General features: G+C 43.8%; 1 protein-coding gene across 2 annotated transcripts in view; it reads left to right on the forward strand.

The window, feature by feature from the left end:
• Positions 1-15,419, forward strand: part of Ces1f (carboxylesterase 1F) — a 31,822-nt gene that overhangs the window by 1,394 nt on the left and 15,009 nt on the right. The window contains exons 2-9 of one of the 2 annotated variants that reach the window (XR_015643234.1): positions 3,056-3,260; positions 3,937-4,081; positions 6,098-6,231; positions 7,990-8,143; positions 9,694-9,798; positions 10,900-11,004; positions 11,925-11,963; positions 14,490-15,392. Coding sequence is in view for 1 of the 2 variants with exons in the window: in NM_001103359.2 (NP_001096829.2) it covers positions 3,056-3,260; positions 3,937-4,081; positions 6,098-6,231; positions 7,990-8,143; positions 9,694-9,798; positions 10,900-11,004; positions 11,925-11,963; positions 14,490-14,630 (1,028 nt within the window). In the remaining variant the exon portion in view is untranslated. 2 annotated transcript variants of the gene reach the window in all.

Consider the following 15,419-nt stretch of genomic DNA (forward strand, 5'->3'; position numbering starts at 1 on the left):
TGTTTGCAATGATGTATGTCATAGCTTCTGTTAGCAGTATTCTTCCCCCACACCCACCCCTTGCATGCAAGCACATGTTGTTCTAGGTTGAAAGTTCACAATCACTTCAGCCATGCTTTATCATTTGTAATCAGACTTTGCCTTCTCCCATCTCTGAAGCATTGTTTTCATCCCTCCTCCTCCTCCTCTTCCTCCTCCTCTTCTTCTTCCTCCTCCTCATCTTCCCCTTCTTCCTCCTCTTCCTCCACCACTTCTTTAGGCTTCCCTGGTTTATGCCTTCTCATGACAGAACTCTTCGTGTGTGTTCTCACTCAGCTATAGCTGTGTCTCTCTGTAATCTTGGCTCTTTTTCTTATGTTACACTCCTAGGAGTGGACACACACACACACACACACACACACACACACACACACACACACACTTAATACCCTCAGCTCAAGTGGACAGAGCCATCTGCCCCTTTCTGACCTTTCAATATGGAGATGGTCACATGCAATGCTGTTTTTGTTTGTGTCTGTCTTACTATGCAGTTCAGATTATACTTTCACTTGCTGTATAGCCTAAACTTGCCTAGAAATTAAGCTGGTTCCTTGTGTCTCATTCTCTCAAGCAAAGCAGTCATAAGTGCACCCTAACAGCCCTGGTCCATTTACCAGGCTATCTCACCTCCTTCCCATCACACCCATCCCACATGGAGCTGCTGTTGCAGATTAACCTGTAGCCTTCTTTCCTTCCTTAGCCCCATATCAGGGCAGGGAGCAAGCCTCCTTTGTATATGAGAATACATAACTTCATATTTATAAAGCAGTTTCTTCCTGATTATAAACAGTGTCCAAGCATAGGAAACAACTCTTGAAATTCATAAAGGGAAAAAATCTCCCATGTTTCAATCTATGCATTGCCTCATATCCAGGTTTCCCAGTGGTGTGTTTAAAAATAAAAAGTTAAACAAAACAATAATAATTAACAGCCACAACACAAGGAGACAAGCTGGGGATTGATTTCTGAGGACACCAGGCATGACCCCAAGTTTGTAGTCAGGACTTCACAAAAAAGTTCCCAGTATTAATGGCCCTTCTCTATAAAGCTCATCTCAGACTTAGGACAAGATCTCAATCTGATAATTTAATGATCTTAAAGTAAAACATATCATTAACAAATGCCATGATGTCAAAACATCATAAATTGGAGAGCAAATGTACCTGTGATTCCCCGTAAGTTCACTTGCTTTTATTTGTAATAACGAGAATTAGAAATCAAAACAATCAAATGTCCATTTTATGGAACTGGTCACTGAGCTCACTGCTCACGGGTAACTATCTTTGTTCCCATAAAGACTTTCTGGTGACAAGGATATTTCTGAAAGAAAATCTGAAATTTTCTTTTTCTGACTGAACATTATCGTTGTTATAGAAAAATTTATATAATACTGATCATATTCTTTACCCTCCCAAGCTCCTCTCAGCTCTTCCCCACCTTCCTACCCACCGCACATCACGTCATGTTCTCTCTCTCTCTCTCTCTCTCTCTCTCTCTCTCTCTCTCTCTCTCTCTCTCCTTATTGAGGAAAGGAATTGGCCTTACTTTCTTCAGCTAAAGAGGAACAGTTAGGTCAAGAAGATCAGAAACCACATGTTTAAAATGCTACTCTGACAAGAAGGCTATTATTCAAATAAAGGGACACCAGCATCGGTTGTGGTGAAATGGGTGGTTATCCTCCTGATGCTCAGAGTGCTTCTTTCTGGCCCCACAGAAAGTGGAGGAACAGTTAAGGAAGCTCTTGGGGAATTAGCGATGATTGTCTGCTGTTCAAGAATGGAGCCAACCATCAGATGGATATCACTCCAATCCCTCTTTCTCCTGGAGGATCCTACACAGACAGAACAGAGTATTTTAGGTCACTGATTTCTCAATACAGAAACACTTCTGTTACATATTTACCCACCATGTTAAATCTAATCCTTTAACCAGGCATGCAGTGACCTTCCTGAAATACATTGAATCCTAAGGATTTTCTTCTCTCCGTGAACTCCACCCATAGGCTGTTCATCCTTCCTAGCCAAGCACTTATTCTATCTGGACCTCTTGCTTTTGCTTCCTATTTAATCACTCTATTATTTTCATTGTTCATAGTCATCCCTCCTCCTGCTCAATGTCTCAGTTCTTCCACAATGTCACCAATCAGAAGACTTCACTCTTTCCAACCTAGCATGTCTGTTTTCCTGTAAGGCTCACCTTCCTGAGACAATTGACCACTTCTTGTTCATTCCACAGTACATCAAGTTGCTCAACACCAGACTCCTGATGAATAACTGTTTCTAATTTTTTATTTATTCATTTTATATCCTGATTGCTGGCCCCTCTTTGTCCCCCATCCTATCATACTGTTGCCCTCACACTTCTCTCTCTCTCTCTCTCTCTCTCTCTCTCTCTCTCTCTCTCTCTCTCTCTCTCTCTCTCTCTCCCCTGTGAGTGTGGAGGCCCCCTTGTATAGCCCCCTAGCCCATCACATCAAGTCTCTGCAGGCTAGGTGCGTCCTTTCATATTGAGGTCAGACGAGGGAGCCAAGTTAGGGAAACTAGGTCCCCAGACAGGCAACAACATTAAGAACAGCCTGCTCCAGTTGTTGGAGGAACCAGATGAAGACTGAGCTGCACATCTGCCTCATATATTCAGGGGAGGGACAGGGGCAGCCGGTGTAGGCATTTTGGTTGGTGGTTCAATCTCTGAGAGCCCCAAGGGTCCGGGTTAGTTGACTCTGTTGATCTCCCTGTAGGGTTTTCTATACCTTCCATGGCATTGAATCCTTCCCCCAACCCTTCCATAAGAGTCCCCAAGATCTGCCCAGTGTTTGGCTATGGACCTCTGCATCTGTTTTAGTAAGCTGGAGAGAGGACTCAGCCATTGAAGAGTAGCTCACAACCAAAAAAATATAAGAGGTTTCTAGAGGTTTCTAAGAGAGGAACCAAAAGTTCTTCTGTTCCTCCTGGCAATTCTTTCTCCTTCATGACATTGGAATACAGGTCTGATCTTATCATTCCTCTGTGTCCACTAGGAAACCCCTCTTCACCACCCGTGGTGGACACCACGAAAGGCAAAGTCCTGGGGAAGTACGTCAGCTTAGAAGGAGTCACACAGTCTGTAGCTGTCTTCCTGGGAGTCCCTTTTGCCAAGCCCCCTCTGGGATCTCTGAGGTTTGCTCCACCACAGCCTGCAGAGCCCTGGAGCTTCGTGAAGAACACCACCACCTATCCACCTATGTAAGCTGATGAGTGGGTCCGGGACTCATTCTGTGAGAACATCTGTCTTTATATGGTGCAGGAGGGAGTCATTTTCTGGCCAGATAGCATAAGAGGCTAACAGAGGTCATTAGAGATAACACTGGCTTTACTTGAACCTGAAGATTTGGACACAGAGCAGGGAAAAGTACTGAGTCAGTATTGTCTAGCATATCAGTGACTAACTATGAGAATGCAGTCTTTGGGGTCATCCCATAAAGATGTCAGCCATGACTTGCCACATGATAAACAGTTATTGGTATAACTCCCAGATTCACAGAAATCTCATAAGGACTAGAAGAAGGCCACTTGATGAATGATCAGGGACACCCTCCGCCCACTGCACTAGAGCTAATGAAGAACAAAGCACTACCCAAACAGTGACGAGACTGTCATATCCCACGTAGGTCAGACTCTGAGCATCTCTCCGTTACCCAGAGTGTCTCAAAGGCTCTAGGAAAGGGAGGGATGCTAAGTGTTTCCCTACTGGATCAGGGATCTCCGGGTTCCCACCACTTATGCACAAAGTCCCTCTTACTAATTACACTGGATTCTCGTCCTCCATTTACAACACCAACATTCTGGTGCAAGGGTGGGATTCAGGTGACATCACCCATTTCTACACATTGGAATCTCAGGTGTTCACTCTCCCCTCCAGGTGCTCTCAAGATGCAGCAAAAGGGCAGAGGATGAATGATCTCCTAACCAACAGAAAGGAGAAAATCCATCTCGAGTTTTCTGAAGATTGTCTCTACCTGAATATTTACACTCCTGCAGACTTTACAAAGAATAGCAGGCTGCCAGTAAGTGTGGAAACCACTGATCTAGTCCTAAGTGCTACAGCATCCAGGTCTTTGGGGTGACTGGAAGGAGATGAAGGCATTCAGACACAAGGGTACACATGTCAGAACTGAGTCAGGGACCAAGAACTTCCTTCCACCAGACAGAAATGAACAAATAAATAATAAAACAGGAAAACTCAGGTAGGAAGGAGAACACAGAAGGAGTGGCAGGACAAGCGCTTGGGTCTTTTATCCTCACACCTGCCCCCTTAGGCGGGGGCTGCTGAGGGAGATGTGTGCTACCTTTCTCCTCACATTACTTAAGACAACTTTCACTGCCAGGGTGAAACTCTCCTGGTCCATGATGGCAGTGTGGAGGGAGGAGTCTGGGGTAATCTCATAAGCACTTTTCATGTCCTTTGTCACCGCCTGTGATTGTACTGTATCTCCTTCCCCTCCCTAGTGGCCTTTGGCACATGCTGATGGCTGAATGAGTCAGCATTTCCCATAGAATGAGGAGGCCAGGGAAGGGCAGGCTGCCAGTTACAGGGCAGAGTTCTGGGGAGAAGCTATTATAAAAGAGATATCTTTGAAGTGAAATAAGAGAGGGTGTGAGCATCTGCCCATTGTCCTGGGAGCACCTGTAACAGAACCCAGAATTGTGGGAGGAAGCAGAAGTCACCAGAGTTATATTTCATCCTAAACATGTTTGCATCGTATAAGGAGGTGAGAGCAAATCTCAGCCTCACTCATTTGCTCCCCTTCTGTTTTGGACTCTGCATCCATACAGCCAGACTTAGAGCCAGGAGGAGAAGCAAGAACATGGACAGTTTCTCATAGCCTTAACTTCATGGATCATGTCAGCTGGTCCTTACAGACACATAAGATAACAGCTTCAACATTTCCTTGGCCAACCTGCTGGCTCATCTTTCCTCTAAGATGAGCTTGACTCAGACCCTCCATGTAGGTTGCAGAGAGCCTAAGGGGAGGAGAAATAGAAACTCGTGGAGTTTGGAAAGCAAGGAACTGTCCATCTATGTTCCCAGGGTCTAGAGACATGGTCTTGGTGAACAAATGAGGTCGCTGAGCGGCACCTGAGTCCTGGCAGAGACCACAGAAGCCCTGACGCTCTAGTCGGAGCTCTGCGAGGTCCTGCTCCTGGCACAGATCATTGAACTATGGCCATGAGCTTCATTGGTTAGGCGCTCAGCTGTGGTGCTGGTGACAGATGTCTGCTTAAGCCCTATTTGTACCTTTCATTGGCTGTGGGATCCCCAGCACATGTGCCTCAGTTTTTCTATCTATCAAATGGGGTGATCTTTGTTTCTGTCATTTAACCATGCTCCGATTATCCTTGCTTTCTCGTTCCTTATGAACAGTGTCGGACAGTGTCGTGTAAGACTTCAACTTTATCTTCTTTCAGTTCTATGAAACGGGACCTCTTTAAATTCTGAGGCCAGACATTAAAGGCTATTGTATCTCTGATCAGCCTCAAGGCCTCTAAAAGAACCTGCTATAGACACTCTTAATAGCCAGATATCTGAAGTCTTGACAGAGAAGGTGGATATAAACTGGGATTATCAAAATGGGGAGAATTGTGGGGGAGAGGTGGAGCAATGAAGCACAGGGGCAGGGTACCCATCAGGGTCCAGAAATGAGCATCGAGACACATCGCAGGTAATGGAGGTAGAAGCTAAAAGATTCAGCTATAAGAATGATCCACATGTCAGGATGTCAGAGTGCTGGGAAAACCTTCACCCATCGTTGTTCACTTGATGATGCTTTCAGTGAGAAGAACCCTGGAAAGACGTGGCACGTAGGTCTAAGAAAAAGGATGGGGACATTGAATTAGGTGACATCCTGGCTTCCAGCCAGGGAAGTTGAGGATGAAAGACTTTTGCAACCCAACTCGGCCCTGGTGAACTTTGAGTGTGATGCCCTGAATCAGGAGGGCCACGCCAGGAAAATTAAGCCCCTTCTGAGCCCCTTCCCAATTCTATTTCCTAGAACAAGTATGATTCTTTTCTTGCTAACTAGGTGATGGTGTGGATCCATGGAGGTGGAATGACACTGGGCGGGGCATCAACCTATGATGGCTGGGTCCTCTCTGCCTATGAAAACGTGGTGGTAGTGGCCATTCAGTATCGCCTGGGCATCTGGGGATTCTTCAGGTAGGGTTTGTGGACACTCCTCTCTGCATATTGGCTACTACATTCAGTAGCTCTATAGTAATGTGTTTGAAATGTGTCAGTGATAAGGAAACCAGATCTATTTAGGCCAGTGTTTGGGGTGGCTGGAAACCAAGGACTGCATAATTATTCAGACTTGAATATAGGGTGATGCCCTAAGCTATAATGCATCACTATGGAAGAAGGGAAACTGAGTCTATGGGATAAAGAGACAACCACATGGTAAAGCAGGAAGTTCAAGAAAATGAAAACTCAATCCCGTCCCTTCGGTATCAACTCACTTTGTTGGAATACAGCATGATTCCCCTGAGCGTACAGACTGCATCAAAATACAGTGCACCCAATGAAGAACCTCACCTTCTACAAATTCAAACACTGAATGAACCTGGCGCATTAGGAACCAAAGCTCCTGTACATGAGCTCTTGTGGCAGAGAGCATATCCAAACCATTGAGTCCTCATGAAGCCAAGTCATCATCCTAGAAGCTACTACAACCTTACCAGTGTTCATCCAACCTCAGACAGCATATAACACTAGCTACGATGAGAAGGTTCTTTGCCCTGACCTTGCTATTTTCCTCCTGACCACCATGTCTGCTTTTGCTCTGTTCCCCTCTCTTTGACCTCAGGGACTGTGTGTTTCCTTCTCCCTCTGTATAAATACTCTGGGTGATTCCAGCCACACCTCCACTCTATTTGTGGCCTCCAATTCTCCTTTAAATCCTACACAGTCCTTTCACCTACCTCTCCATCTTCTCTAGACATGGACAGAATTTCCCCACTTCACAAGGAGAAGTTGAACCCCTGACACCAACCAAGGCCTTCATCTGTCCCCCACAAGGCACCTATATAGCTGTTGCTGTTACAAACACCCATTGACTCGCAGGGGTTTGCATTCATCCTGGACTCTAGGCTTATGCCATTTTTGTCCCCAGTCAGACAACAGATCCTTGCAAGTCTATCTTTAAAATATACTCCATCCACTTGCTTTGGATCCACTTTCCCACCTAAGAAAGCCTTGCTTCTGTGGGATGGGTTAATGTTATTAGGATCATTTTAATCAAACTTACAACTTTTAGGTGACAGTGCTGCACACTATGGCCAGAATACTTAGTGAAACAATGACTGTCTGATCCGTGTCTTGCCTTTGCATAACCCTCACATGATTTGCAATGACACAGAAGCCATGCCAAGACTCCCAGCACTACGCTACCTGCATCACACAGAAGTTACACACACAGTTTTGTTCTCCCAGGTCCAGATCCTTTATCCTGCTGCTCATCTTAATTGAAATTCTCTTCTTTGGATATTTGCAACTCACTGAGTGCTCATTTTACTTAGGATTCTAGTACAAGTAACCAACTCAAGAGGGTTTCTCTGGTTACGAGCCTAAAACTCACTCCACCGTTGCTTTATTCCTTACCTGATTTTCTTTCCCCAGTCACTGACACCATATTCTCACTTTGTCTGTCAGTTTGTGCTCTGTTCTGGGAGCTGAACATTGCCCTGTTTTTACTTTGTTTCAAGAGACGCTGCAGCCTTCACACCAGAGTTGGCTGTATGTTGGACTCATGTACATAGTGGTCAGAATAATGAGTGACAGCCTAATGCAGAGGCAGAGTCCTGTGTCAGGGATGCTGATCTCACCTGGATTCCGGAAAGCCGCAAAGGATGCACCCCCAGTACATATATGGTCCTAAGATCCCTGCCGTGCAACATGTCCCTTCTATGTCTCTTGCAGCACAGGGGATGAACACAGCAGGGGAAACTGGGGTCATTTGGACCAAGTGGCTGCGCTGCACTGGGTCCAGGACAACATTGCCAACTTTGGGGGTGACCCAGGCTCTGTGACCATCTTTGGAGAGTCAGCAGGAGGTTTCAGTGTCTCTGTTCTTGTAAGTATCTTGGGTACCACGCATCGTGTCCATGCTTGCTAATGTGGCTGTTGATGGGACCACTCAGAGATCATCCAACTGCTGGTCCCAAACCTGCATTTGGCGTTGATTTTTCTTCCTGCACTATATTAGATGGTCTGTTGCCTACAACTGAACTAATGGTAGTTGGTTTCTAGGGAGGTGGGAATTTTACTTGGTGTCCGCAGAGCTGTAGGCATCTTGGATCAATGATAGCCCTGGCCTCTTCACTTAATTGAGGTTTTTTTTTCCTTTACTTACCATATTTTCCAAGTATTTAAGAATGTTTCTTCCATAAAAAATGAATCTCATTTTGTACATTTTTGTACTGTGATTAGTTTTTGAGAATTTCATGCAGTGAATTTTGAAGGTATCCATGGTTCCCCATTCCTCATCTCCTGCGTATCCACCTGCCCTCCATTCCCCACTTAACTTTGTGTCCATTTTTCTAAATATTATTTTAAACTCGTCATATCTACTTTATGTTGTCCATATCTTCTTGGAGGTGTGGCCTTCACTAGGATGTGGTCAACCCAAGAGGGCCAAACTCTTAGTGCAGAGGACACTACCTCTCCAAGTACTATGGAGTGCCAGCACCTTCTTAGCTAGGACTGGGGCTTACCTCGCTTCTGTGGGGGAATAAGGTTGATGACAAACCACAGATTGGAAGAAGTAATAGTTTGGATCCAAGGTAGATCTACATGGTAGGGGACTCAAGTGTGGAGGGAAGAAAAGATCTTCTGTGAGGTGTCCTTATGACTTGTCCATAACTACCAGGGTGGGCATCAGAGTTTGGAGGAGAAGTGCGAGCTCTTTTGCGGGAAGTGGCAGAGAGGAAGGCTCTATGAAGCTGAGACATAGATGAGTGGGTAGTAGGTGTGGGAAACATGCAAACTGAGCTGTGAAAAATGCTTATACGGAAAATGGGAGTTAAGGAGATGTTATAGAAAGTTCCGTTAGCCATATGAAACTACAGAGTTAAACAGAATATAAACTCAGTGATTGCATTTTATACATACATATTTAAATTGAAAGAAAGAAAATCTACAGATAAATGTTAAAGAGAAAAATATAATTCATATCCTTGTGGCTCTTATATGGGTCACTGTGGCTTCTACGTATTTACTTATTTGCCTGTCTATATATTATTTATTTATATTCTGAATCTTATAATCTAATCGTGCTGTTTTAACAATGAAACTCATCTTTAAAATGCAGTATGACATAAATATCTCCCCAAGCATTAAACATTCATGCAGTGTTGTTACTTATAATTGCTGAGTTACATGGTAAACTCTGAGTTGATTATTTATTGAATATCCCAAATGTCAGGATCTTGGTATATCTCCCAATTTTTCCATTATACACAGTATTATATGAAGTAGCTATCTTTGTATACTTCCATGAGTTTCTTTTGTGGAGTCTTATGGCCAGAGAATCCAAGAAGAACCAGGGAAGAGGAGCCTTCAGAGGGTAAGTGGGTGACATTGACCTGCCTGGAAGCTTAAACTCCCCTCTTCTTTTCATGACAGGTGTTGTCCCCACTGACCAAGAACCTCTTCCACAGGGCCATTTCTGAGAGTGGGGTGGTCTTCCTTCCTGGATTGTTAACCAAGGATGTTAGACCAGCCGCTAAGGTAGGTCTTACCCTGGAAAATCACCATACGCTTTCCCGAAGTCCTCAAATGTCCTTCTGGTCATAGGATTCAGCTATGTGCTCCAGGGATTTGCAAAGTGAGAATGACTGAACAGAAATTACTTCTAGGGCTTCATCTAAACTACATTATGCAGGTTCTGAAGTTTCTTCCTATGCATTACATTATTCAGATGCTCTACAATTCTGCATGGGTTATATGGGAAGGCGGGATGCCCTCTGAAGCATGACACATGTATTATCTCTCCTTATATAACAGATTCTGGAAACTAGAGGTTGAAAGGTCTGTAAATGGAGACAGTGGATGTGAAGTGGACAGTGGAATCATGAATTCCTTGCCTTTTATCTACTGCACAGGGTTTCCCCTTAAGATAATACATTTTTGTAACATTGTATTTTTTAAAATTTTTTATTAGATATATTTCTTTACTTACATTTCAAATATTAGTCCCCTTCCCGGTTTTCTGTCCATAAGCCCCCTCCCCTTCTCTCCCCCTCCCCCATACGAGTATTCCCCCATACATCCCCCTTTCTGCCCCCCCCATATTCCCCTGCACTGGAGGTCCAACCTTGGCAGGACCAAGGGCTTCCCCTTCCCCTGGTGTCCCAACAAGGCTATTCTCTGCTACATATGCAGTTGGAGCCCTGGGTCAGTCCATGTATAGTCTTTCCTTAGTGGTTTAGTCCCTGGGAGCTCTGGTTGGTTGGCATTGTTGTTCTTATGGTGTTGCAAGCTCCTTCAACTCTTTCAATACTTCCTCTAATTCCCCCCCCCCAAAGCTTGAATTACCCAAGATGTAATCTACACACTAGAGGAAGCTCAAGAAGAAGGATGACCAAAATGTGAATGCAACATTGTAGTTTAAAAGTTAAGATAACAGGCTCAGATGTGTTCATGACACACATCAAAAACAATAACAGAGGCAACATTTTGTTGGGCCTGTTTAGGGAATTTACTGATCTGGAGTACTTTCAGGAAATCTTTTATCTTCAGAAATGGCACTTAGGGTAGAGCACCTGTCTACATTAGTAGAAGATACTGATGTTGCTCTTGACATCTGCGATTGTCTGTTATGTCTTATAGCAAATTGCTGATATGGCTGGATGTGAAACCACCACATCTGCCATCATTGTTCACTGCCTGCGTCAAAAGACAGAAGAGGAGCTCTTAGAGATCATGAAGAAAATGGTGCGTGTGTAGTCTAGTGAACTTCTACCACAGGCTTCATTTATTCAGCTTTTCTTTAGCCAACTGGGACCATGAGGTACTCTAACCAGAGCACACACTTATATCAGGCCCATTAGATGGAGTAGCATTGAAATCTCCATCATGATGGGCTGGAATGAGCATCTGTGAGCTTGTAGGAGTTGGGGTTTTCTAACACCCAAGTTAGAAGCCTTCAACAGGAAAAGGAATGGATTGTAAAAAACACCGAATAACTCAGATTTGAGTACAGCTTATTCCAGATGCTCTAAAGATAAGAATTTACACCCTAGCTCCCCATTGTTTTGCTGGCCTCATTCTGAAGTATGTTTGCCTCCTGTAAAGCTTACATAGAACAGCAATCTACACTCACACCCTATGTGCTTAGGAACTATCTAGTCCTCCTACCATGCCTGTTTTCTCAGTCTGTTTGACTAGCACTGTCTTGAATCTATCACTGTGTTCTGAGACATAGTGACCCAGCTCGCATTCTGAATGCCTGAAGACAAATTAGCGAAGAGGAGGAGCAGAGGATTCATCCCATTCTGCCGTTGTGTGTGTAGCTTAGTCTCCCATCAAAGATAAAACATTCTGGCACTTCAGTCACCATTTTCTCAACAGAAAAATTTGGGGTGTTGTTACAAGAAGAGGTAGGGCTAGGGCTAAAGGAGGATGCCAGCACAGATATCTCTCCGAGCTTCAGTCACTCTGATGCTGGGACATAGCACTAGTTAATTCCTCCTGCTGCCCCTCCATGGGCCTCATCCTGCTCTACCATGTGCATGTCCTGAGAAGATGCCATGTAGGTTTCTCTTATCTGCTTGAGAAGAGACTGGAAGCGTAGGTCTGAAGATGTGATTAATACCAGGAAGATTCTAACCATAATGGCTTTCTTGTCTCCACAGAATCTGATTAAACTCAGTTCACAAAGGGATAACAAAGAGGTAAGGACCTTTTAAGCTACCTGTAATAGTCTTAGACTATGATTAAAAGAATATCTGTTTGTGGACTCACAGTCCTTTCGTGTGTGTGTGTGTGTGTGTGTGTGTGTGTGTGTGTGTGTGTGTGTACGTACTGTTGAGGTCCAGAGCAACAGATTAGCAGGGCCAAGAAGACCAGAGGCAGTGCCGACACTTCTGGATTAGTGCTCTCAATTAGCAACCTTGTATCTTTTCAGTTATGACTATTGTACTAAAAGGACCAATGAAAAGAGGCTGCACTCTCAGACGGCTGAGGTGCTTAACCAAGGTGGTGAAAACCACTGTTGAGGAACATAAGTCATAAGCTACGCAGAGAGATGTAGCACTCCCTCTGTTGAACCAGAAAAACTCCAGTAGTGACCTCCATAGTCTCCCCTCTTCTCACTTCCCATCTGCAGTCAAGGTCTTGTGACATTAGTCATGCTAAATTTCATATCCCTGTCCTCTTGACCACTCCACGGGATTCCAGATTATCCCTCAAATGTCTATGAAATTTAAAGAATCTCAATTCTTTCAGATGTTTAGCATTTTTAAAGAAATTATTCTGTGACAGGTTATGGTTTCAGAGATGAATAGCAGTAAAGTAGGAAATATCTGTCTCTCTCAAAGAATTCCATCTTTCAAGCCAGGTATACCAAGAAATAGATTAGCAAACTATGGTATGTCTCATTATAATCAGAAGTAAGGTTAAGAATGAATGAAAGAAAGGAAGGAGGGAAGGAAGGAAGGAAGGAAGGAAGAGAAAGGAAGGAAGGAAAGAAGGAAGGAAAGAAGGAAGGGAAAGGAAGGAAAGAAGGAAGGAAAGAAAGAAGGAAGGAAGGAAGGAAGGAAGGAAGGGAAAGGAAGGAAGGAAGAGAAAGGAAGGAAGGAAGGAAAAAAGGAAGAGAAAGGAAGGAAGGAAGGAAGGAAGGAAGGGAGGAAGGAAGGAAGGAAGGAAGGAAGGAAGGAAGGAAGGGAAAGGAAGGAAGGAAGAGAAAGGAAGGAAGGAAAAAAGGAAGAGAAAGGAAGGAAGGAAGGAAAGAAGGAAGGAAGGAAGAGGAAGGAAGGAAGGAAGGGAAAGGAAGGAAGGAAGAGAAAGGAAGGAAGGAAGGAAGGAAGGGAAAGGAAGGAAGGAAAGAAGGAAGGAAGGAAGGGAGAGAAAGGAAGGAAGGAAGAGAAAGGAAGGAAGGAAAAAAGGAAGAGAAAGGAAGGAAGGAAGGAAAGAAGGAAGGAAGGAAGAGGAAGGAAGGAAGGAAGGAAAGAAAGAAGGAAGGAAGGGAGGAAGGAAAGAAAGTGGGAAATTGGGACAGAATTAGAGGAAGCCAAGAGGGAAGTAGGAAAGAGATGGGATCAAAGTTTACCTTAAACGGACACTTTCATTACCTGAACTCCTATGTAACCCCATTTCCTAAAGGTTCTACCACCTCTTCTTGGAGTACAGGCTAGAGACCAAACCTACAACACATTGGCCTTTAGGGAGACTTAAGATTGAAAGCACAAATTCCCTTGAGTTATATCTTCAATAAGGAAGGGAAGAAGGATGTCCTGATTCTATTCAGGGTATCTCACTTTGTGACCCCTCTTCTCTCTAATCTTGCTTTGGGACATTCATTTCTTCAAGCTCCAACTTGGGCTGTCCTGGATTAAGCTCCAAATGGTACCATCTCTTTTCTTTACTCATAGCCTTTTCCATTTAGACATCATGCCCTTGACTGTGATGTCTGTGCCAACATCCTGACAGCAATACAGCACACGTAAATGATCTCAAGGAAATCTGCAGGCTTTGCAGTTTTGTAATTTGAGGGGAATGGTTATGTGATGGCTACAGTGCATGACAAAACTATGAAAAAGTTAGTAAAAGATCTAAACTTCTGGTAGCATCCACATGCCAGTGCTGAATTGCAGCTAAAGCTAAAAAAGGTGTTTTGTTACCTAGGGCTAAAGAAGTAGTAATCCCTGGTCAAATGGCATTTTACTCTATTGTGGATAAATCTTACATATGCTAGTTCTTGGTGAGAAATATATGTCATCTAAGGTACATTTAAATAGGGTTCCATATATAAGGATGATGACATTATTGTGACCAATGGTTTCCAAGAACCTAGATCTAAAATTCCAATGCAAAAAGGGCCCAGGATTCACAAATTTAATATTCATGGAAGCTTTATAGACTTAACCATTAGAAATAGTGAAAAATCAATTCTAGAGAATATTTATGATTGAAGCACATCATATATATATATATATAATATATATGAACATATGAGGTATTTATTTATTTATTTATTTATACATATTTAATGAAAATGCCCCTCCCTTCAATTAACTATTTATTTTTAGTCTTATCATTCACAAATGTCAAAAGTTTGGTCTTTGTGGCTCATAGGCCTTCTAAAAGATACAGATTTCTGCACACTGCTCAGTCATGGGGTCTGTGTTCCAACTGTTCCCTTAGACAAGCATAGCAAGAGATGTGGGGGATTTCTGACACTGCACTGCTCTCTTCTCCAGAGCTACCACTTTTTGTCAACTGTGGTTGACAATGTAGTGCTGCCGAAGGACCCAAAAGAGATCCTGGCTGAGAAGAACTTCAACACCGTGCCCTACATTGTGGGAATCAACAAGCAAGAATGTGGCTGGCTTCTGCCAACAGTGAGCATGAACAAATCCCTTTGACAGATGCTCATCCACTGACGCACAGCTATCGTACCTCTACTCTGTGCTCTCATGAATTCTGACTTAAAGCCATGCCTTGTGTCTGGGACAACTGTTCCCATTGCTCTGGCGTATTCCTCCAAGGAAACATTCTCTGGTGTAGCCCAACTGAGACGCACAGGCTTGGGGACTCTATACTAATTGCTTACCTTTTCTTTATGGATTTTGAAATTCTTGGGCTAGGTAAGGTCTGTTGGTATAACCATTATGTAGCCTGAATAATTAAGGTCAAGGTGAAAGTGATGGAGGAGCTGGGAGTTCAGGAGAGCTGGGCTGAGGTAAATCTCCTCCTTGTGCTTGGACTCTCAGATCCTGTACGTCTCCACAGGGATGCTCAGTGGCCTTTGGCCGCTTGTCAAAGAAAGGGATTTCTGGGTTATCATTGATTTTTGAATGGAGTAGAAATAGATTATTTTTAAAGATTAAAACACTCACTGCTAATAGTACAAAGAATAGGGTGGGGCATATTTTAATCAGTAACAGGGCAGCAGGGATATAATGATAAAGCATTATCTGAACTAACTGCTTGACTCCAAAGCTGGAGGTGTCTCCAGACTGTTGAGAACTCTGCAAGACGCTGTGGAGTGATGGTAATGAGTCCATATGCCTACATCTCCAAGATGTAGGAAGAAGAGGACGTCTCATCTTCATGGCAACAGGCAGAGGTTCGAAGTGGAGTAAGAACCTTAAAGGAGCGAGGTATCTGTCTTCCCAGGGACCGAAAGA

The sequence above is a fragment of the Rattus norvegicus genome, chromosome 19 (genome assembly GCF_021556685.1).
Source record: "Rattus norvegicus strain SHRSP/BbbUtx chromosome 19, alternate assembly SHRSP_T2T, whole genome shotgun sequence".
Lineage (NCBI taxonomy): Eukaryota > Metazoa > Chordata > Mammalia > Rodentia > Muridae > Rattus > Rattus norvegicus.